General features: G+C 39.5%; 1 protein-coding gene across 5 annotated transcripts in view; it reads right to left on the bottom strand.

The window, feature by feature from the left end:
* The window catches only part of MELK (maternal embryonic leucine zipper kinase), a 78,393-nt gene that overhangs the window by 43,777 nt on the left and 12,206 nt on the right, over positions 1-22,410 (bottom strand). For all 5 annotated transcript variants that reach the window (XM_019949074.3, XM_019949076.3, XM_004311138.4 and 2 more), the window contains 4 exons: positions 18,433-18,576; positions 17,427-17,495; positions 15,570-15,662; positions 10,709-10,807 (listed from right to left, as the gene is read on the bottom strand). In XM_019949074.3, the coding sequence (XP_019804633.1) occupies positions 10,709-10,807; positions 15,570-15,662; positions 17,427-17,495; positions 18,433-18,576 (405 nt within the window). The remainder of the gene's footprint in view (positions 1-10,708; positions 10,808-15,569; positions 15,663-17,426; positions 17,496-18,432; positions 18,577-22,410) is intronic.

Here is a 22,410-nt window from a genome sequence, read left to right as displayed (position 1 = left end):
AGGCAAAGATACATACTGCATGCAAGTGATATGACACCTTAATTAGATTCAACCAGCAGACTGTATTACACTGTGACTCGGAACAATAGTTCTGAGCCAAGATTACAATAAATTTCAAAATCTATAATGTGTGAAATTAAATTCCATAATAATGCATAAAAGTCCTAATCTGAATCAATTTTCAACTTGCAAATACACGAAAAACTAAAAAAAAATGAAATTCAGAGTAGGAGAAACAAAGAATATACAGTATTAGTAAATAATATTAATTAGGAAGGCTAAATCTCTATTGAACAAGAATTAGACATTTTCTACCATACTCACTGTACCAAAGAAATATTTGATTTACCAAAAATATCAAAACTTGGATTTAATATCTACTATTAGGATGTAACAATTTTATATTATCTTGGGATAAGTCCCCTCCCCCAAAGGATTCATCCAGGATCCACTAGTGTACTCAAATAAATAAATAAAAGTAGAGAACACTGAAGTTTGTATGTTGGTACACTCATCTCGTATTGGTGAAACAGTACATTAATAATTATGAGCATCAGGAATTCCCTGGAGGTCCAGTGGTTAGGACTCAGCACTTTCACTGCCATGGGCCCAGGTCTGATCCCTGGTTGGGGACCTAAGATCCCACAAGCCAAGCAGCGCGGCCCCCCCCAAAAAATATATACATATATACTTACATATATTTATAATATATATTATATATTTTATATATATAATAATAATAATTAGGAGCATTAATTCCATGGCTGCCATATGAATGTGAACTCACAGTAATAGCAAATGAAGGCAAATAAATAGCATAGGAGTTTGGGTCCAGATAGGTTAAAAAAAAAAAAAAGCAAGCTTAGAGTTAAGTCAGTAAATGAGGAACACCACAGATACAGTGTAGCTTAATTTCAATAAGGTATTAACAGTCACTTATTTTATCTTTGTGGATAAAACCACAAAATCTTGGTTAAGCGTATCTGATACAGGCTAAAAACTGAGAACACTTAGGGGTGGTCTAGATCTATTCAGTTGTGTTTTTTTAAAAATTTTTAAAAAATATCTATCTATCTATCTGTCTGTCTACCTATCTATCTATCTTTGGCTGCACTGGGTCTTCGTTGCTGCATGTGGGCTTTCTCTAGTTGCAGCAAGCAGGTGCTACTCTTCGTTGCGGTGTGCGGGCTTCTCATTGCAGTGGCTTCTCTTGTTCCAGAGCACAGGCTCTAGGCGCATGGGCTTCAGTAGTTGTGGCACATGGGCTCAGGAGTTGTGGCTCGTGGGCTCTAGAGCGCAGGCTCAGTAGTTGTGGCACACAGGCTTTGTTGCTCTGCAGCATGTGGGATCTTCCCGGCCCAGGGCTCACCTGTGTTGCCTACATTGGCAGGCAGATGCTTAACCACTGCACCACCAGGGAAGACCTCTATTCAGTTTTTTAATCAACAACTTGGATTAGAGATATTTAAAAAATGTACAAAATGTCACAATCCTGGCAAGGACAGCTGATATTACATGAGATCAGAATCAAGATTCAAAATATCAACAGAGGAGAATACTAGGCTGAAACAAACAAGGAAAACTGAATGTGAATATATAGAAGTCAGAGAACTTATAGCTATTCAGAGATGGACTGGACCTTGGAAATAATTGACTACGGCAATGCTTTAACACTACTGATAAAGAAAATGAGGACAAGTTGCTCTACCAGCGGTGACACCTAAATTGAGTAGAAAAACTGATGCACCATACCTAATATGAATTAGGAGAACTGGTAAATATAGTCCTGGTAAATCTGAAAAGTTGGGATGTCTGGGAACATTCCCAAGTTAATGGACACAAAAAGAAGCTTGGGATGGGGATCACTTTCTGCTCTGGGAGTCTACGATTCTCTTGAGACTAGCAACTACAGAGATAAGAAACAATATCTCATGGTGGTATGAGAACAGGCTCTGAGCTTGACTAGCTGAGTTCAAATCCCAGCTATGCCACTTACTAGCTATAAGACCCTGAGTAAGTTATGTAAGGTCTCTGCCCCTTAGTTTCCTCATCCATAAGAGGGGGACAATAATAGCAACTACCTCACTCAGAGCAGAGTCTGGCAAATAAGAAAAACTCAGGAATGTTTAGTATTACTTTTGTAATAGAATAAGAATAAGCAACCATGTGCAAGGGTCACAAAAATTTGAAAAACACATACTTCAGAATGCTCTATCTCCCCGGAGGAAAACAAAAGGAACTGGGGGAGAAAAGCAAAAAATTTCAACAACAAAAAAAGACTGATGTAGATGCTCTAGGCAGAGGAGACTTCAGCACAACCCAAATAAGCATAGAACTCTACTTCTGTATATCTAGAGATAGAGACTCAGACCTGGCCTGCTGAAGGCACCTCCCCCACTTTCCACATCAGCTTTAGAGATTCAAGACTCACACAAAACTTTATTATTCTACTTTTTAAAAAATTATTACTAGCAAACCAAATTCAACAGCATATTAAAAGATTTATACACCATGACCAAGTAGGATTTATTCTGAAATGCAAGTTTGGCTCAACATACACAAATCAATATATGTGATAGACCACATTTACAGAATGAAGGTGAAAACCATGATCATGTCAGTTAATGCAGAAAAAACATTTGACAAAATTCAATACCCCTTCATGATAAAAATACTCAACAAACTAGGAATAGGAGGAAACTACCTCAACATAGTAAAAGCCGTATATGAAAAATCCATAGCTAACATCATACTCAGTGGTGGAAGACTGAAGCTTTTTCTAAGATCAAGAACAAGACAAGAGGGCTCCCCTGGTGGCGCAGTGGTTGGAAGTCCGCCTGCCGATGCAGGGGACACAGGTTCGTGCCCTGGTCCGGGAGGATCCCACATGCCGCGAAGTGGCTGGGCCCGTGAGCCATGGCCGCTGAACCTGCGCGTCCAGAGCCTGTGCTCCGCAATGGGAGAGGCCACAGCAGTAAGAGGCCCACGTACCGCAAAAAAAAAAAAAAAAAAAAAAAAAAAAAGATATTAACCAAACTTTCCTTGCATTTAGCACTCTAGAAAGGAGTAAATTAAGCTCCAACACAGACTCTTAACTATTCACACATATATAGAATTGTACATTATGCTACTTACTCAAGAGTGAGGTTTGGGAGGAATGATTTCTTGACAGAACAGCTAGTACTTTACAATATGATAAAACAAAGATATGTCCCCACCCACCGAACACCCCCTCCCTGCCTACCTACCCTTCTGTTTAACTTGCCCCTAATGCCTGGGTATGACTTGAAAGAACTGAATGCATGCCTTCCTGCCAAGTATTCTTCTTACATGTGGATTACATCATTTTAACATCACAAATCAAGAATTATAGCCCTGTATAATCATTGCTATAAAGGAGATATAATTATTCTACAATCAAAGTTTATAGTTAGTAAATCCACACCTCATTTTGTTTTACTAGGTATATATCCACAGGGTATATGGAAGGTAGACTGCTCAAAGTCAGACATCTTTATTGAGACTTTTGCATGATCAAGGCAAGTATTCAAAAATCCTTACAGATTATGAGATCTCACTTCCCAGTTCCCTGACCACCAGGGAACTCCCCATTACAGTCATCCTTTACAGTATAATGGTTTACTGCAATTCCCAAATACTCATCACCAAGAAATCAAGTATCCTTGGAAGACTCAATGTTCACAGAAGGATGTCAATTCCTGCACCAGTTATACTGACATTTGCTTTTGCTCTTATTCAGCTCAGCCATAACTTCAGTAAATTTCCAGGGAGAATAATCCCTAATTTACTGATATTCAATAACTTGGCTGAGAGGGGTTATATTAATTGAGAGACCATCTAAAGAATACGTAGAGTTGACCACTCATTATTCTTGATTGGGGGTCTTCAAAGGCATGTAAGAAGACACACTAGGGCATGGAAAGAATATATTAGGACTTTCATTTCTATCTAAAAAATAAGACAAAAATTAAACTTTATTAAAACTTAGTATATGGATTGGCAATGGCACCCTCACTAGTCCCTACATAAACTACAGAATGAAGTCATTCTTCCTTGACTGTGACAGTGACACATGACAGGTGACAGTGGCTCTACCTTGCACCACTCTGTGCCTATTGTGAACTACTGTGCCCAGTTAAATGGATTTACAGATCATAGTATCTTGTTTAACTAAACTAAATCTTCACAAAATAGCCAACTGGTTTTAAAAGATTCTTGCAAAGAAACCACAGATTAAACGTTGTTTGTTTGATACAAGCGCAAGCAAACAACAATAACAGAGCTGACACCTTTACTCTTAGTGTGAGGCCATCAGCCAAAACACAAGGTTAAAAAAAGACCTAGGGGCTTCCCTGGTGGCACAGTGGTTAAGAATCCGCCTACCAGTGCAGGGGACACAGGTTCGAGCCCTGGTCCGGAAAGATCCCACATGCCGTGGAGCAACTAAGCCCGTGCTCCACAACTACTGAGCCTGCGAGCCACACCTACTGAGCCTGTGTGCCACAGCTACTGAAGCCTGTGTGCCGAGAGCCCATGCTCCGCAACAAGAGAAGCCACTGCAACTAGAGAAAGCCCGCGCACAGCAACAAAGACCCAACACAGCCAAAAATAAATAAATAAATTTATTTAAAAAAAAAAGACCCAATAAGATCTAACAAGTGGTCTTGAAACCTGAAATTATCAAGACTATTTGAAATACACTTATGCACATTACTGCTAACAGTGAACCTCAAATCCAAGTACATATGGCTACATTGTCATCACAATTATAAGATTTTTAAAAACAAGGATCCAGAATATGAAAACAAATCTCTACAATTTTTTTAGTGATGTTTAAAGGCAAGAAACAACAGCAAAGCAAATTCCAAGTGAATCAAATATTTAAACGTAAAAAAAAATAAAATAAAAATGCTAGAAGGAAACATGGGAATTTTAAAAATAATCTATGTAGGAAATCCTTTCCAAATATGACAATGAAAGACTGATAAATTTGACCAAAAAAAATAAAACAATTCCTGCATAGCCAAAAAAAAATCTTAAACATAGAAAAAGGTGACATACTATATTGATGGGATTATGGAGAAATAGGCATTTTCATGCTACTGCTGGTAGTTGTATAAATTGATAGAACTTTGCTGGGAAGCAATTTGGCAATATCTAATAAAATTACTAATTTACATACCCTTTGACCCAGACCTCTTCCAGGAATTTTCTTACAGATATATTCACAATGTACAAAATGACCACTTAGAAACTACTTAAATACCAATTAACCTAGGACTGGTTAAATAAATTAAGGTACATATATACACTGCAATTCTGTGAAGTGAATCTATGAAAAGGTTCTGAGCTCGGTATGAAATGGTGTGATTTCCAAGACACACTGTTAGGAGAAGAAGACAAGATACAGAACAGTGTTCGTGGTATGCTACCATTTGTATGAAAAATCTGGGAAGGGGGTAGCATAGAGAGATAAAATATAAGATTCCTTATATATTATAAACTAATCTGAAAAAAAAATACATAAAAATCTGATATACACTTTGTCACTGGGTAAATAAACAAACTTATGCCAAGAAATTTGAAAAATTCGACAAAATAGACATATTCTTTATGTTCAAAACTGATCTCCTTATCATCCCTGCCCTACCAGGAGTCTTCTCCATCTCAGTTGATGGCAGCTCCAACTTTCCAGTTGCTCAGGTTACTCCCCTCATCCCATCCATCAGCAAATTATGTTAGCTATACCTTCAAAACACAACAGATTAGTCTAAACATATATCCTGACTATGTGGTGGCTACATGAATCTATATGTGTGTTAAAATTCGTAGACCTGTTACACACGAAAAATTATTTTACTCTATGTTAATTTTAAAATACATTTTTTTAAAAAAGACACCCAGAGGGACTTCCCTGGTGGTCCAGTGGTTAAGACTCCGTGCTTCTACTGCAAGGGGCAAGGGTTTGATCCCTGGTTGGGGAACTAAGATCCCACATGCCACGTAGCACAGCCAAAAAAAAAAGCAGATACCCAGAATCCAACCACTTCTCACTACCTCAATGACCACCATCTCTTATCTGAAAATTACTACAATATACAATATCCTCCTCACCAGTCTCCATGGTTCTCCTCTTGGCTCCTTGTAGCCTATTTCCTTCCACACAGTAGCCACTGTGGTCCTGATAAAATCTAAACCAGACCATGTCTCTCTTCTGCTCAAAACCCTCTAGTGGGGGCTTTTCCCTGGTGGCGCAGTAGTTAAGAATCCACCTGCCAGTGCAGGGGACATGCGTTCGAGCCCTGGTCCGGGAAGATCCCACATGCCACAGAGCAACTAAGCCCGTGCACCAGCTACTGAGCCTGCACTCTAGAGCCCGCGAGCCACAACTCCTGAAGCCCGGGTGCCACAACTACTGAAGCCTGCGCACCTAGAGCCCGTGCTCCACAGCAAAAGAAGCCACTGCAATGAGAAGCCCGTGCACTGCAATGAAGAGTAGCCCCCGCTTGCCGCAACCAGAGAAAGCCCGCGCACAGCAACAAAAGACCCAATAAAGCCAAAAATAAATAAATTAAATAAATAAATTTATTTAAAAAAAAAACCTCTAGTGGCTCCCCATTTCATTTGGAGAAAAAGCCAAAATCCTTATAACAGCTACGGAGCCCAAGGCAGTTGGAGCTCCTGTCCCCTGAGACTTCATTTCCTACGGCTCTCCTCATTTACTCCACTCCAGTGGCACTAGCCCTCTGCCCTCCCTTGACTACACCAGGCATGCTTCTACCTACTAGCCTTTGCTCTGCTTCCTCTGCCTGAAATATTCTCTCCCTTGATAGCCTCTTGACTAACACTCTCACCTCCTTCAAGTCTTGCACAAATCTCACCTCTGACCACCTTATTTAATATTTAATAATGCAACCAGCCCTTCTCTTCCCTCCACACCCCTCCCCATCTGTTCTCCTGATTCCTCTTTACCCTGCCCAATTTTTTCTTTTTTCTAAAGCAAGTATCATCTTTTAATATAATTAATTTATTATGCTTATTATCTTTTTCTACCACCACCACTATTTTTTCCCTACCACTACAATATAAACTCCATGAGGGCAGGGACCTTCCATCTGTTTTATTCACTGATATATCCCAAGCATCTAGAAAAGTGCCTGGCACAGATTAGGTGTTCAGTAACTAGACTGAACTTAAGACTTAAGATTTAAGAATTTCATCCTAAGATGAGTAAGCAGTGAGGGCACTGAGATAATGGGAGGCCAGTTCACCTAGGATAACACCTACAGCCCACAGGGTGTACTCTGGCTTGTAGTACTTGAGTGAAACAGGAAAGAAGCCACTGGAGAGCTTCCAATAAAGGGATGTGACCTGACTTACTATTTTTAAATCTTCCCATAAAGAAGTCACTGGTGGAGATGGACTTTCAAGCACATTCCATAACACCCCAAAATTCCAACCTTATACTGCCCCCCCACACACACAAGAAAAGAAACAGTAAAAGGAAGAATACTCCCAATCAACTTTATGTAGCTAGTAAAATCTTGAAACCAACAACAAACAAAATAGTTCTAGAAAGGAAAACTACATATTAATCTCTGAACAAATTTTAAGTCCTGAACAAAATACTGGCAAACCAAATTTAGAAACATATGTCAATAATAATAGCTAGGACTTCCCGGGTGGTCCAGCGGTTAAGACTCCACCCTCCTAATGCAGGGGGCCTGGGATCGATCCCTGGTCAGGGAACTAGATCCCACATGCCGCAACTAAAAGAGCCCACATGCTGCAAGTAAAGATCCTGCATGCCGCAAAGAAGATCCTGCACGCTGCAAAGAAGATTTCGCATGCGGCAACAAAGATCCTGCGTGCCGCAGCTAAGACCCAGTGCAGCCAAATAAATAAATAAATATTTTTTTAAAAAAAGATTGTTGGGCCTTTCATTAAAAATAATAATAGCTAACATTTATTGAGCACTACGATAAATGAACTAACTCATTTAATCCTAACAACACTACGTTATGACTACTATCACCCATTTTACAGATGAAGAAGCTGACACACATTATGACTACCACCCATTTTACAGATGAAGAAGCTGACACACAGAGAAGCTAAGTAATTTGCCAAAGTCCACAGATAGAAAGTAGAGATCCTGGATTTTAAAAATACCAATGAGATTCTGATTTAACTGCTCCAGGAGTTGGACCCTATATTTTTTAAAGCACCCCAAGAGATGCTGGTATGCTGCCGGGGTTGTGAACCACTGCGCTAAGTCCATCAGCTAAGGCTTCCCCCGCCCTGAGAGAGATTACCTGGACATAGCCAGGGCAAGAGATGTTTTAGTGAGGATTTAAATATGAAACAAGAAGCAGAGAGGAGAAAACATGATTGGTAAGATCCTTTCCAACAAGGAAATTCTATGATCATGTGTCCCCACACCGTCTTTCTAGAATTCTAGAAGGTATAAGATTTCATGCTATAACACCAAACAGATCCAATTCTACTTCATCTTTGGAGAACCTTGTCGGTCAGTTTATTCTCTGGCATGCAGTACCCCCAGCAGAAAAAGAATATGGTAAAACATACTAGTAGCTTGTAATACTAAAGTTATTTTCAGACCAAAAAACAGAGCTCTACTTTATAGAAAGAGCAGCAAAAAGAGGGAATAACTCAAGAGGTCAACCTAATGTTTTTAGAAAGTGTAACTGGAAAATTGTTACTGAGCTGCCCAAAGACCAAGCCTCCTTCCCACTCCACATCTGTTAACTAAAGCTGAAACTACAAAGCAATCCTAACACTACCCTCCCTGTATCCTGTTGTTGACATGGGGAATGTGGCTCTGTGAGGTCAGGAACTGCTGTCACAGGCAGGAAGCAGAGCCAAGGCAACAACTGCTACCCTGCAAAGTTTAGGGGAGGGTTTGTGAGAAGAGATGGGAGGAAATACGGGCTGTCTTGGCTACCCCAGCAGGCTCCAGGAGGTTGGCCTCCAGCCCACTGCCCCATCCATCTCCCCCCACCAAGGAGAAGCACAAGCACTCACGGTTCCCCAAAACAGTGGCAACAGCTACTGCTAACATGACTTCTCTTTGATCCTGTAGAATCAGAGCTCCTCAGCCTTCAAGAAATTGGAACTACCGCAATTCCATCACTTCCCAAAACTACTCTTGCAGTTTTGGCACTGATTTTAAAGCTTTTTCCAGGGTGGGATACAGGAAAAACTATTAAGTCAAATAAATAAAATAACTGCAGATTGAACTCAGTGCCCTCAGACTTGGTTGTTCAGTAGGGTAGGCAAAGAGCCAACTGGTTCTACCACTTTCAATTCTGTGTGCTACTTTCCAGAAATGAGAGCTGATGTAGGTAGTCTCCCTACCTAAAGGGTGTTAGAGACCTAATGGTCCAGCCACATAAAACTTCTGACCATTTCTTCCCACGTTTCTCCCATCTTACGCCTTGGCTGATACTGCCTACCAGGTATGCTCTCTCCCACAACCCTTTCTGAAGTGCTTCTAACCTTCTTTTAAAGCCCAGCTCAAACCTCACTTACTATAAGATGTTCTCCTAAATCCCACACCCACTCCTGTATTAACTTCATTTAAGATCTGTTATAAAATGGCACCCCTCACCCTTTCCCCTTTTTAGATAGCCTTGTATCTGTCTCCAACAAGAAATCTGGCAGACAATGATGAAGTTTCATAGATCTTTGTTCACGTCTTTCAGTATCTCATACAAAGAAGACCTTTAGGAAATATTTGTTAAACAGAACGGAATTCAAGCCACATTCAGAGAAGTTGCTCTGCTGGTCTGACTTTGGTTTGCTATGGACACAATATGGTGCTCTTCCTCTTTACATGTCTTCTTTTGTTAGCTTGCTTTGAATATTAACTCTTTAAAAAGAATTTTACTATTTTCCTTCCTATATATGATTTTTGAGTTTTTTTAATTGAATATAGTTTACATAACATAAAATTCACCCTTTTAAAGTGTACAGTTCAGTGGTTCTTAGTATATTCACAAAGTTGTGTAATTTTTACCACTATTTAATTCCAGAATGTTTTCATCAACCCAAAAAAAACCCTGCACCCGTTAGCAGTCACTCCCCACTGCCACTCCACCCCTCCCCCGCCAGCCCCATAACCACAAATCTACTTTCTATCTCTGATATATATGACTTTAACAAAGCTTACAGTACTCTTAACTGTGCTTTTATTATACCTTAAAGCCAAATTTTACCTTCAAAAAGAAACAGTTTCTCTTATTTTAACATAACTATAAACAAAAATGTGATTTAACACAGCAACTTACTAAGGCATCATTTCAGGAGACAAAACAAAAACTCTTACCAGAAAAATCAGCTTACATGTCTACTTTCCCATTTGTTTTTGTTTTGTTAAGCTTCTTACTGAAGTATAATGTTCATATAGAAAAGTACACCTATCATAAGGTATACTTTGATAAGTTTTCAAAAACTGAGTACAAGTATAACCATCATCCAGATCAAAAACCAAACAGAAGCCCCACCATGTCTCTTTCAGTCACTAACCACCTCCAAGAGTAACCACTATCCTGACTTCTAGCAGCATACATTACTTCTGCTTATTCTTGTACTTTTATAAATAGAAGCATATAGTTTGCAACATAGAAAACTTCTACAATGAAATTCTGTGCCTTGTAATACTCACCATAATCTTCTTGTACAAAGCCATGACATTATCATCATCGAATGGTAGAAAGCCACACATAAGGACATATAGGAGTATGCCCATGCTCCAAACATCTGCCTGAGAAGGAGAAAAAAATAATAATTAAAAAAAAATTAGAACGCATTTCAAAATGGCACTACATGGAATCTTCACAGAGCTGGAAAAGAGCTCAGAAATCATCCAATTCAACCTGCTCCTTGTACAGTCTGAAGCCCAGAAAGGAAGGCTTGTCCAAAGTCACCCAGTCAATGGCAGGCCACCCAGGTAGGTCTCTTGACCAGTGACCAATTCAGTTCAGAGTGACTAGTTCAGTGCACTCCCCTCTAATGCTCAATAGAAAATCACTTCTAGTTGGCTTGGATGGATTCGGCATGATAAGGAAGAAGATGAGATTAAGTCTCTGATTCTTTTTTAAATTTATTTAGGCTGCAGTGGGTCTTAGTTGCAGAATGCAGGATCTTTGCTGTGGCATGGGGGATCTTTTCTTTTTCGTTTTTTTTTTTTCAATTGCGGCATGCATGTGGGATCTAGTTCCCCGACCAGGGATTGAACCTGGGCCCCCTGCACTGGGAGTGCAGAGTCTTACCCACTGGACAACAGGGAAGTCCCTAGGTCTCTGATTCTGAAAGACAAAACTATAGTACTACTCAGGGTTTATTACATATGAGGATTATGTAAACATGCATGAGGATGTCAAAACAAGTCTTAAAATTTACTGCTGATAATCTGCAAATGTAACTAAGCTATACTGTAAAGTCCTCTCTATGTAGAGACACCTTAATAAAATTCAACAATTGATTTTTCAAGGATCGAGAATAGAAATTAGCCTGCCAGCACAAATAGGCCTACAAATCTCAAAAGCCCAGTAAGGATACAGTAGAAACTAACACGATATTGTAAAGCAACTACACTCCAATAAAATTTTTTTTAAAGGGAGGGGAGGGGGCAAGAAAAAAAAGTCCCAGAAAGGAGCTTAGCCTTTACCTTAGGAAAATTTTAAGAGGTAAAAGGGCAGCATGTAGCATGTTTAAAGAAAAAAAAAGGTGGGGGGAAAGGACAGAGGGGAGAAATAGAGTTAAAATAACTTCAGCAGCATCACACATCTAGGTAGTACCTATACTAAATAACACAAATTTCACACCTAGTCCTGCCTACCAAATCGCATCAAATTATTAGGACTCAACTAGGAAGCCCCGAGTGAACAATTTACTTTCAAGCAAACACCAGATTTTTCTTCCAAGTTGCAGGAGGTCAGAAATTAACCATTTATGCCTGAAAGATATCAAATGCTTCATCTATAAATTGAGCCTTGACGGCATGGCACTCCTGACCAGGGTGTTATAGTCAAGGTAAAGAGACTACACAGGGAAGAGTGGGCTAACATGGCCTCATCAAATGCCATAAGAAGAGGTCAAAAGAGAGATTACATCTGAGGTTAAAGGAAAAGATGAAGAAAATAGTAGTAACATCCCCACAGAAATCTACAAAAGCCTGCTAGAGAGAAAAAAAAGCAGAAAAAGTATTCTTCAGTTAACGCATCAAAGCACCTTCACTTCACTGTTTTGAAATGGATATGAGAATAAATGAATCAACTAAAACCATAAACCAAAGAAAATACAAGTAAATCTATAAGCTACCAACTGCCAAATAAGAAAAAAATAACTGGGGGGAAGAGGGGTTTGAAACCACTTCCTCTGAGAAATTACAAAATGAATTAGAGATGTTTACCATAGAACATTCCTTAAAGCATGATCTGGACCATGAGCAACAGAATAACCAAAAATACTTTTTTTAGAATGAAGATTGCTAAAGCCCCACCTCAGAAAACAAAACCAAAAACTCTAAACATGCACAGCCCTGAGCTCTGCATATTTTAACAAGTGCCCCCAGACAATTCCTTGGTACACTGTCCTTAAGAAACTGTCCTAGAAGGATAGAAAGTTGAACTAAAATGGATAAGAAAACAAGATCCTATAGGAAAATCTTGATGCATTCAAACCAGCAGGGCCTCATCACCAGACCTCTAGGAATCTTGTGAGCATCAGGCATATGATTACCACTCCTTCTGGGAGACTGAATGGAACAGTGAAAAGAGTAGAGGTGTGCAGTAAGGCCTCACTCAGTTCAAATCTTGACCCATAGTTGCCAGCTGTGACCCTGCAAAGGCACTTAATTTCTGAGCCTCAATTTCTTCATCTTCTTATGAAACAGAGTAACAGTATTCGCTCCAAAGGATTTTTGTGAAAGGATCTATCATGTGGAACCCTTGTGCACTGTTATGGGAATGTAAAATGTTGCTGCCACTACAGAAATGAGTATGGCAGTTCCTCAAAATATTAAAAATAGAACTACCATATGATCTAGCAATTCCACATTTGGGTGTATATCCAAAAGAATTGAAAGCAAGGTCTCAAAGAGATATTTGTTTCTATCAGCATTATTCACAATAACCAAAAGGTGGAAGCAATCCCAGTGTCTACCCATGGATGAATGGAAAAATAAAATGTGATATATACATGCAATGTATGTTATTCAAGCTTAAAAAGGAACGAAATTCTGATACATGCTACACAACATGGATGAAGCTTGAAGATATTACACTATGTGAAATAAAGCAGTCACACACACACAAAAATATTGTATGATTCCACTATACAAGGTACCTAGAATAGTCAAACTCATAGAGACAGAAAGTAAAAGGGGGCTTCCCTGGTGGCACAGTGGTTAAGAATACGCCTGCCAATGCTGGGGACACAGGTTCGAGGCCTGGTCTGGGAAGATCCCGCATGCCGCGGAGCAACTAAGCCCGTGAGCCACAACTACTGAGCCTGTGCTCTAGAGCCCGTGAGCCACAACTACTGAGCCCGTGTGCCACAACTACTGAAGCCCGTGCGCTAGAGCTCGTGCTCCGCAACAAGAGAAGCCACTGCAATGAGAAGCCCATGCACTGCAACGAAGAGTAGCCCCCACTCAACGCAACTAGAGAAGGCCTGCTTGAAGCAACAAAGACCCAACGCAACCAAAAATAAGTAAATAAATAGATTCTTTAAAAAAAAAAATTCAAATTGAGGGACATTTTACAAAATAACTGGCTTCCTCTAAGATTTCAAGGTCATGAAGATAAAGAAAGCCTAAGGAACTCTTTCAGATTAAAGAAGACCAAAGAAACACAACAATGCGATGCATGATCCTGAATGGAATCCTGGACTAGAGGGAAAATATAGCTATAAAGGACCTTACTGGTACAATTAACACCATCTGAATATGAACTGTGGATTAAATAATTGTATCAGGGACTTCCCTGGTGGTCCAGTGGTTAAGAATCCACCTTCCAATGCAGGGGGCGCGAGTTCGATCCTTGGTTGGGGAACTAAGATCCCACATGCCACAGGGCAACTAAGCCCAAGCGCTCTAGAGTCCGTGCGCCACAACTACTGAACCCGCCTACCCTGGAGCCCGCGCACTGCAACGAAGAGCCCACGCACCGCAACCAAGACCCAATGCAGCCAAATAAATAAATATTTAATAAATTGTATCAATGTTAAATTATCTGATTTCAATAACTAAAGTGTGGTTATAAAAGAGAGAGTCCTTCCTTTAGGAAATATATACATGGTATTTAATGATAAAGGGGTATGATGTCTCCAACTTACTCTCAGTTGGTTCAAAAAATAATACACATACAGACAAACATAGAGAATGATAAAACAAATAGGGAAAAATGTAAACAATTATGAATTTGGCTAAATATATACAGAAGTTCCTCATTCCACATTTGTGACTATTCTGTAAGTTTGAGATTATATCCAAATAAAAGGTCACCAAAAACAAGTTAGTCCCCATCTTCTCGTGTTACAAATTAAGTAAACCGGCATATCTCAAAGTTTCTCCCACATAACACCAGTTCCAAAAGATGCTCCACGTAAAAAGTGGATTCTGTAGGTGCATAAAATTGAGACTAGCTGCCGTCTGTGATGTTCTACTCTCAAAGGACACTGTACAGGGCTTCCCTGGTGGCGCAGTGGTTGAGAGTCCCCCTGCTGATGCAGGGGACACGGGTTCGTGCCCCGGTCCGGGAAGATCTCACATGCCGTGGAACAGCGGGGCCCATGAGCCATGGCTGCTGAGCCTGCGCGTCCGGAGCCTGTGCTCCGCAATGGCAGAGGCCACACCAGTGAGAGGCCCGCGTACCGCAAAAAAAAAAAAAAAAAAAAAAGACACTGTACAGGAACATATTAAGATTTGGAGATGTCCTTAACTAAAGAAAACTGTTCAACCTAGCATTTCCAGATCTTCTGACAACTAAACCTTTTTAATTTTATGATACTAATATCAGCAAAACCAGTACTCCAGAGAGTGGAAGGGGCTGACTAGCTCGCTGTAGCCAGTGGTTAAGCAGGCAATGCCCAGGCCTTCTGAGCCTGGGCCTCTTACACGGGACTGCTGGCCTTGAATAGTTGGCTGTGAACAAAGTACACGTTTTCTCTGTGCTAACCAGCATCTCTGAAAACTGCGCCTATAATCCTGGCCTCATGTTCTACCTGGCTGGACTAATCAGTCTAAAACTATGGCACAGTTAAACACAAAAGCAACCACAACAAGCAACCACAACAACCAGAAATATATCCTTGTTTCAGAAGTATACTGTGTATTATTATATTTACTGCAAGTTGTTCATTTCACTTATTACTTTACATATCTCACTCTCTGAATACACAGCTCTTTGATTAACAAGTTTATTTCTTACCTCATTTCACCCTCAACATACAACGCCTGACTTACTACAGGTCACCAATAAATGTATATTGGTTATATATTGAATTAATCAGTGAATAATTACCTCTGATCCCAGATATGATTTGCCTTGTATTAACTCAGGTGCTGCATAAGCAAGACTCCCACAGCATGTCTGCAGGTGATAGTCCTTGTTACCCTGCCAATAAGATAAAAATGAAACACTTATTAACTACAGCCCTTAAGAAAATTAAAACCCTGATAAACATTCTTCAGCACAAGCAGAGAGATGCTAGATGAAGAATTACCCCAAATAATAAAAATAAAAGACTTCTGCTGCCAACTCAATACTCTGCCTATGTGCATGCACGCACATGTGGCTTCCTCTTCCCCGATTTCCAATACCATGACAACCCGACACAAAAAAAATCCTTCTCCCCTTAGCTCAGTCAAGCCAGGTTCGTACTTCCTAGGCATCCATTAGCATAATAATCAGCTTAGCATACATCCAAGCACCCATGTCTTCCCACTCCCAAGTACTCAAGGAAAAAGGGTTATTTCTCTATGGGACCCTATCTCCAATATCAAATCTTTACAAATACAGAAGAGTTTCTTTTCCCCTAGAGGGAAGAGAGGAAATGCTACACAGAATAGTGCCTTGGGAGTCTGCTTTCTAGACTCGGTTATAACACAAATCACGACCTGAGCTTCCAGATTGTTCAAATGAGGAATCTGCTCAACCTCCTCTGGTCTCCCATAGAAATATGGAGACATAATGAAAATGATACCACTGCCCAACAGTTATACAGAGTTCCACAAATGGCAGATGACTTGTGAAATTGTGAGATTTCATTTACAACTGCTACACACACCCAGAAGTAAGCTCCTCAGCTTAGGAAAGCTGAGGCCACCCTCTCCCAGCCAACCCCTGCTTTTTGAGATGGTGTCTGTGTGGGTTGAATCTGTGGCAGCCATAAATAAAGGCTAAGGGAGTCTGTCACACACATTCTCCACTGCCTCCTGTGATGAACATGACTTAAAACCAGCATATCTGCTCAAAGTATGCTTTATCTTTATTGCCTGCTGATCAGAAAAAATGCCTTCTAGCATTTGGTTCCCAGACACGAGACTCGACTGACAATCTCTGAAGAGCCAAGGGAAGGAGAGGAAAATCAGAAAGAATCAGACATTCAGCCAAAGGGGCAAAATCTGCCTCCCTTTGCATGCAGCTAATTCTGATTGGGGCAGGAAATAATCATGGGACTCCAAAGGGCTGAGACAGGTCTGAAATTTCAACATCCTTAATGAGGGTAGACAGCTCATTTTAGAGACTGTGAATACCATCATTAGAGAACTCGGGAGGAAGCTTCCTACAGCAGCCACACAGGAGAAGTTCAAAGTCACCTCAAAGAGAAGGTATGCTGGAGAACACCAGTACCTAACTATGGAGTGCAAATTAAAGAAATATATCACGGTATAAATTTTAAAGTGCATATGGACTTTTTCCTTCTTCTATTAGAAGGAAAGGGGATTGTCTCTCAAAATGTAACTAACTGCTAGTTATATAACCATTTGGATAATAAAGAACAGATTTGCACTAAATTCCCAAAACTCATATCTAAATCAACAAAGGCATCATCTAGTGGCAACACACTCTAACTGCAAGAACACGGTCAATTCAGCATTCACACCGTGACGGCCTCCTGTCACCTAGGTGCTGTAAATTCTCTCACAGCATACCCATGGGGTCTTCAGCAGGACCAACCCTGGACCTAGAGCAGTGGTTTTCAACCTTGGTTGTATATTAAAATCATCTAGAGAACTTATAAAAACCATGAAATTGAACATTCTTCTCAATGGACGCAACCAGGCTCAATAAAGACTAGGTGGAAGTCAGTGTAAGATAACATACTAAGAAGAACACTGACAAAGGAAATAAATGCATTTTTATCTCTGCACTTACCTTGGGTTTTGCACAGAGACCAAAGTCGATCAGCTTTAATTTATGATCTTCATCAAACAACAAATTTTCCTGAAAAAACAAAGATATTTTCATAACTATATACTGTCTTCCTTATATCACATCCCACCTCTAGCTATTTCTAAAATCACTTTAAGGTTGTTTATATTAAACAGCGTGGGTACAAGAATGAAAATCATTAAAAAAGAATGAAATGACAAGAACATAAGGGAAGAGAAGATGAATGTTGATAACTATCCTGCTTCCCCTCAAGACACATTAGCATAAACCATTTTCTCTTTGGTGCTCTGAGGTTCAACTACAAGCAAACACAATGTGTGCCAAAAGCAAGTTTGAACAAAAAGAGCAAGTCTGAACTCAAATCAAAGTGTTGGATATAAACAGAGGGAATGGATAGAAACAGGGAAAAGGATAGAAACTGCCATATCTTGTTAGACCAATTCTAGGTCCCTAACCCTAGTACCAAATAACATTAAAATCCATGTTCACCATCATGCATATCAGTCAGAGCCTACAGACTTAAGAGTATCAAATTTTTATTCTGTCCTTGAAAAGTTGAGTCTGTTCATTCCACTGAACTGTTCCTTTCTGAAGCATAATGGAATGAAAATTAAAGGAAGATGGTGTCAGGAAGAGAGTATTGAGAGGAAAATACTCAATGACAATATTCTCAAAGAAAATACTACAACTCTTCTTTCCTAGAAATAAAACCCTGAGGTTCATATTCTGCAGCTGACTACAAAGATATTTATAATGTCACACATGATTGACAGAGAAAAAGAATGCCAATAATAAGTCTAACCAGAAGAGCCTACCAGGAGTCAAAAGTCAAGGAGGAAAAAGAAGTGATACATTAGGAATAGAACAACAACAACAACAAAAAGCAAAGCCCAGACAAATTCTAAACAGAAAGAACATTTGGAAACCTAGTAATGACAGGTAAATGATGTTGAACTCTCAGGTGACCATCTGTGAAGCAGTCACTTACTGGTTTGAGGTCCCTGTGAGCAAAGCCTTGGCTGTGCACGTAAGCAACTGCAGACACTATCTGACGGAAGACAACTCGGGTCTCCTCCTCCGACAGGCGATCCTGGGAAATTATGTAGTCAAACAGCTCTCCTCCAGGGCAATACTTAAAGAGCAATAGTCACATAAATATTGTTACTACTTACAGAAATCACTTCAGAGGAATTTAAAATAAAAAATTATACCTAACTCAGAGATATTATTAATTCAATTTACAAGCAAGGGAACAAACTAAGTAAGGCACATTCAAAAATACACTCTCAGTATTCCAAGAAAGAGAACAACAGCTTTTGGTCTCGAGCAGTTTTATTACCAGTAAGTAGAAGTAGAACCAACTACCACTGTGATTTTAAGTTCATTCAGGGTTTTTATATTTTTATAGCAAAGTATTAATACCCATTCTAATCTTAATGCACTCACATTTAGTGTAGTTACTTGAAACAAACAAAAACCCAGCAGCAATTATTGCTTCTCCATTCGGAAGATCAGTGATTTTTAGTCTATACCAGAAAGAACCAATTATACACAAGTTCCTCAGAGGCTACAAAAGAACGGGTACCAGAGCACAAAGCTCTATCTAGGTTTTCCATCCCTTCTTCACCAGAGCAGCTCCACTATTCTGTAAATGGGGGTTTCCATTTAAGATTTCATTTCATTTTAGCAATATCAATTAAAATTACAGATGGAGATAGCCTATGACCTCATTCGTTCACATTTAGGAACTGTTCCTATAGATACACTCTCACATCAAAAAACAATGCACGTTTAAGATCATTCACTGCAGCAGCATAGCTTGTAACAGCAAAAGACTGGAAACAACACGAATGTACTCACACTACATAAAATGGCATTCCATGCAGCCATAAAAAGAAGGAAGAAAAAAAAAAGAGGAAACTCTTTATAAGCTGATATGAAACAATCTCCAATATTAAGTGAAAAAAGCAAGGTGTAAAAGAGAATATACTGATATAATGACTTGCAAAAAGCATTATGCTGAATAAAAGAAGCCAAATACAAAAGAATACACACTGTATGATCCTATTTTTATCAAGCTCTAGAATAGGTAAAACTAATCTCTGGTGATAAAAATCAGGTCAGTGGTTGTTGAGAAGGGCACTGGGATGGTGGGGTAACAGGGATTAACTTCAAGGGTCAGGAGAAAACTTTCTAGTGTAGTGGAAATGTTTTACACCCTGAGTGGGGTGGGAAATACATGGGTATGTACCTTTTTCAAAAACTATGTACCTAATGTGTTCATTTTCTTGTATATAAATTATACTTAGTCAATTTTTTAAATGCTATCCAATAAGATTTACATAAAGAAAACAGCCTACTTTGTATTTTCAAATAAAGAAATACAAAATAGAGTAAAACAGAAACATCAAAAATCTCTATGAATATGCATTGATGGTCTCCAAGCTAACATGTTAAATAGGGGGGAAAAAAGGTACAGAATAATATTATAGTATGTGACCATTTGTATGACAGAAACCAGTAAGCTACACATAAATATATGTGAAAACACACATATATATATATATATAAAATATACATAGGTATTTCTAAGTACACGGAAAATACATAGGAAACCAAAAAAGTAAGTGATTAACATAAGGGAAAGGAAACAGGATGACTGGGACAGAGGAGAGAGAGAATTTTACTTTTCAATATATACTCTCTCGTATCTTTTTTTTTTTAATATTTATTTTTTTAATTTATTTTCTTTCTTTTTTTTTTTTTTTGGCTGTGTCTTAGTTGTGGCACGCAGCATCTTCCTCAACGCATGCGGGATCTTTCATTGCGGCGCAGGCCTCTCTCTAGTTGTGGCGTGCAGGTTTTCTCTCTCTAGTTGTGGACCACAGGCTCCAGAGCACAGGGCCTCTGTAGTTCGCGGAACGCACGCTCTCTAGTTGAGGCACATGGGCTCAGTAGTTGTGGCACGCAGGCTTAGTTGCCCCACAGCATGTGGGATCTTAGTTCCCCAACCAGGGATCAAACCTGCATCTCCTGCATTGGAAGGCAGACTCTCCACCACTGGACCACCAGGGAAGTCCCCTCTCTTGTATCCTTTAAATTTTGTCCCAGGTTCATGGATTTTGGGTTTTTTTGAAGTATTTAATTTGGACAAAAGGATCAACTTTTAAAAAGGCTTTAAATTCACCACTGTAAACCATGTGGGTGGATCTACAGTGTAATAAAGAGAAAATGGCCCTATGTCCAAAACTTTCAGCATTATGAATTTTAAAATGTGCTTTTAAAACAGAGTTAATCTGTCAAAATGATGTGCAGTTACAAATTATTTGGCTGAGACTAAGGAAAATGAAACGAAATGAATGATACATGTTCTAAAGACTTTACATTTCAAGCCAAAAGGGGCAGGTTAAAACCTGAAAGAGTTTGGTTCAAATAACACATACATTAAAGTCTACCTATAGGCTGCGGGTTGAACTGTGTCATTCCAAAAAGATATGTTCAAGTCCTAACACCTGGTACCAGTGAATGTGACCTTATATGTCAATAAGGTCTTTATAGATGTAATCAAGTTAGAATGAGGTCATACTGGATTAGGGTGGAACCTAATCCAATTGTTTGTATCCTTGTATGAAGAGATAAATTTGGACACAGACACAGACACACAGGTAAGACAACACCATTTGAAGACAGAGGCAGAGATGGTGCATCTATAAGCCGAGGAATGCCAAGGATTGCCAGCAACCATCTGAAACTAGGAAAGAGGCATAGAACAGATGATTCAGAAGGAAGCAACCATGTACACACCTTGATTTCAGACTTCTAACCTCCAGAACTATGAGACAGTAAGTTCCTATTTTAAACCACATTTGTGGCAGCCCTAGGCTAATACATCATATAACACTGAAATGAATCCTTCCCTCTAGGAACAAATTCTAACATATTCTGTCCACTAAATTACACCATCCCATTAGGAGGGTATCAGAAAGGATACATTTACAATGTATCTCCAATTTATTATATATGCCTACTTGATCTAAATTGTTACAGAACTCAAACAGGTAAGCCATTTAACATTTAATCTTTCATCAAAAAGAGTCATGTACCAAAATGTTCATTGCAGCTCTATTTACAATAGCCCGGAGATGGAAACAACCTAAGTGCCCATCATCGGATGAATGGATAAAGAAGATGTGGCACATATATACAATGGAATATTACTCAGCCATAAAAAGAAACGAAATTGAGCTATTTGTAATGAGGTGGATACACCTAGAGTCTGTCATACAGAGTGAAGTAAGTCAGAAAGAGAAAGACAAATACCGTATGCTAACACATATATATGGAATTTAAGAAAAAAAAAATGTCATGAAGAACCTAGGGGTAAGACAGGAATAAAGACACAGACCTACTGGAGAACAGACTTGAGGATATGGGGAGGGGAAAGGGTGAGCTGTGACAGGGCGAGAGAGAGTCATGGACATATACACACTAACAAACGTAAGGTAGATAGCTAGTGGGAAGCAGCCGCATGGCACAGGGATATCGGCTCGGTGCTTTGTGACCACCCGGAGGGGTGGGATAGGGAGGGTGGGAGGGAGGGAGACGCAAGAGGGAAGAGATATGGGAACATATGTATATGTATAACTGATTCACTTTGTTATAAAGCAGAAACTAACACACCATTGTAAAGCAATTATACCCCAATAAAGATGTTTAAAAAAAAAAAATTTAATCTTTCAGGTGAAATGTACTTTTCCCATAACTATTGATAAAATGAGTGAGAATGGTCTGAATGTTTGTGTCCCTCCAAAAATTCATGTGTTGAAATCCTAACCCCCAAAGATGGTGGCATTAGAAAGTGGGGCCTTTGGGAGGTGATTAAGACATGAGGGCAGAGCCCTCATGAATGAAATTAGTGCTCTTCTAAAAGAGGCTCCAGAGAGATCCCTAGCCCTTTCTATCATAT

This window comes from Tursiops truncatus, chromosome 6 (genome assembly GCF_011762595.2).
Source record: "Tursiops truncatus isolate mTurTru1 chromosome 6, mTurTru1.mat.Y, whole genome shotgun sequence".
Lineage (NCBI taxonomy): Eukaryota > Metazoa > Chordata > Mammalia > Artiodactyla > Delphinidae > Tursiops > Tursiops truncatus.
Note: the sequence above shows the minus strand (reverse complement) of the source record. Positions and strands in the feature narration are given on the sequence as shown.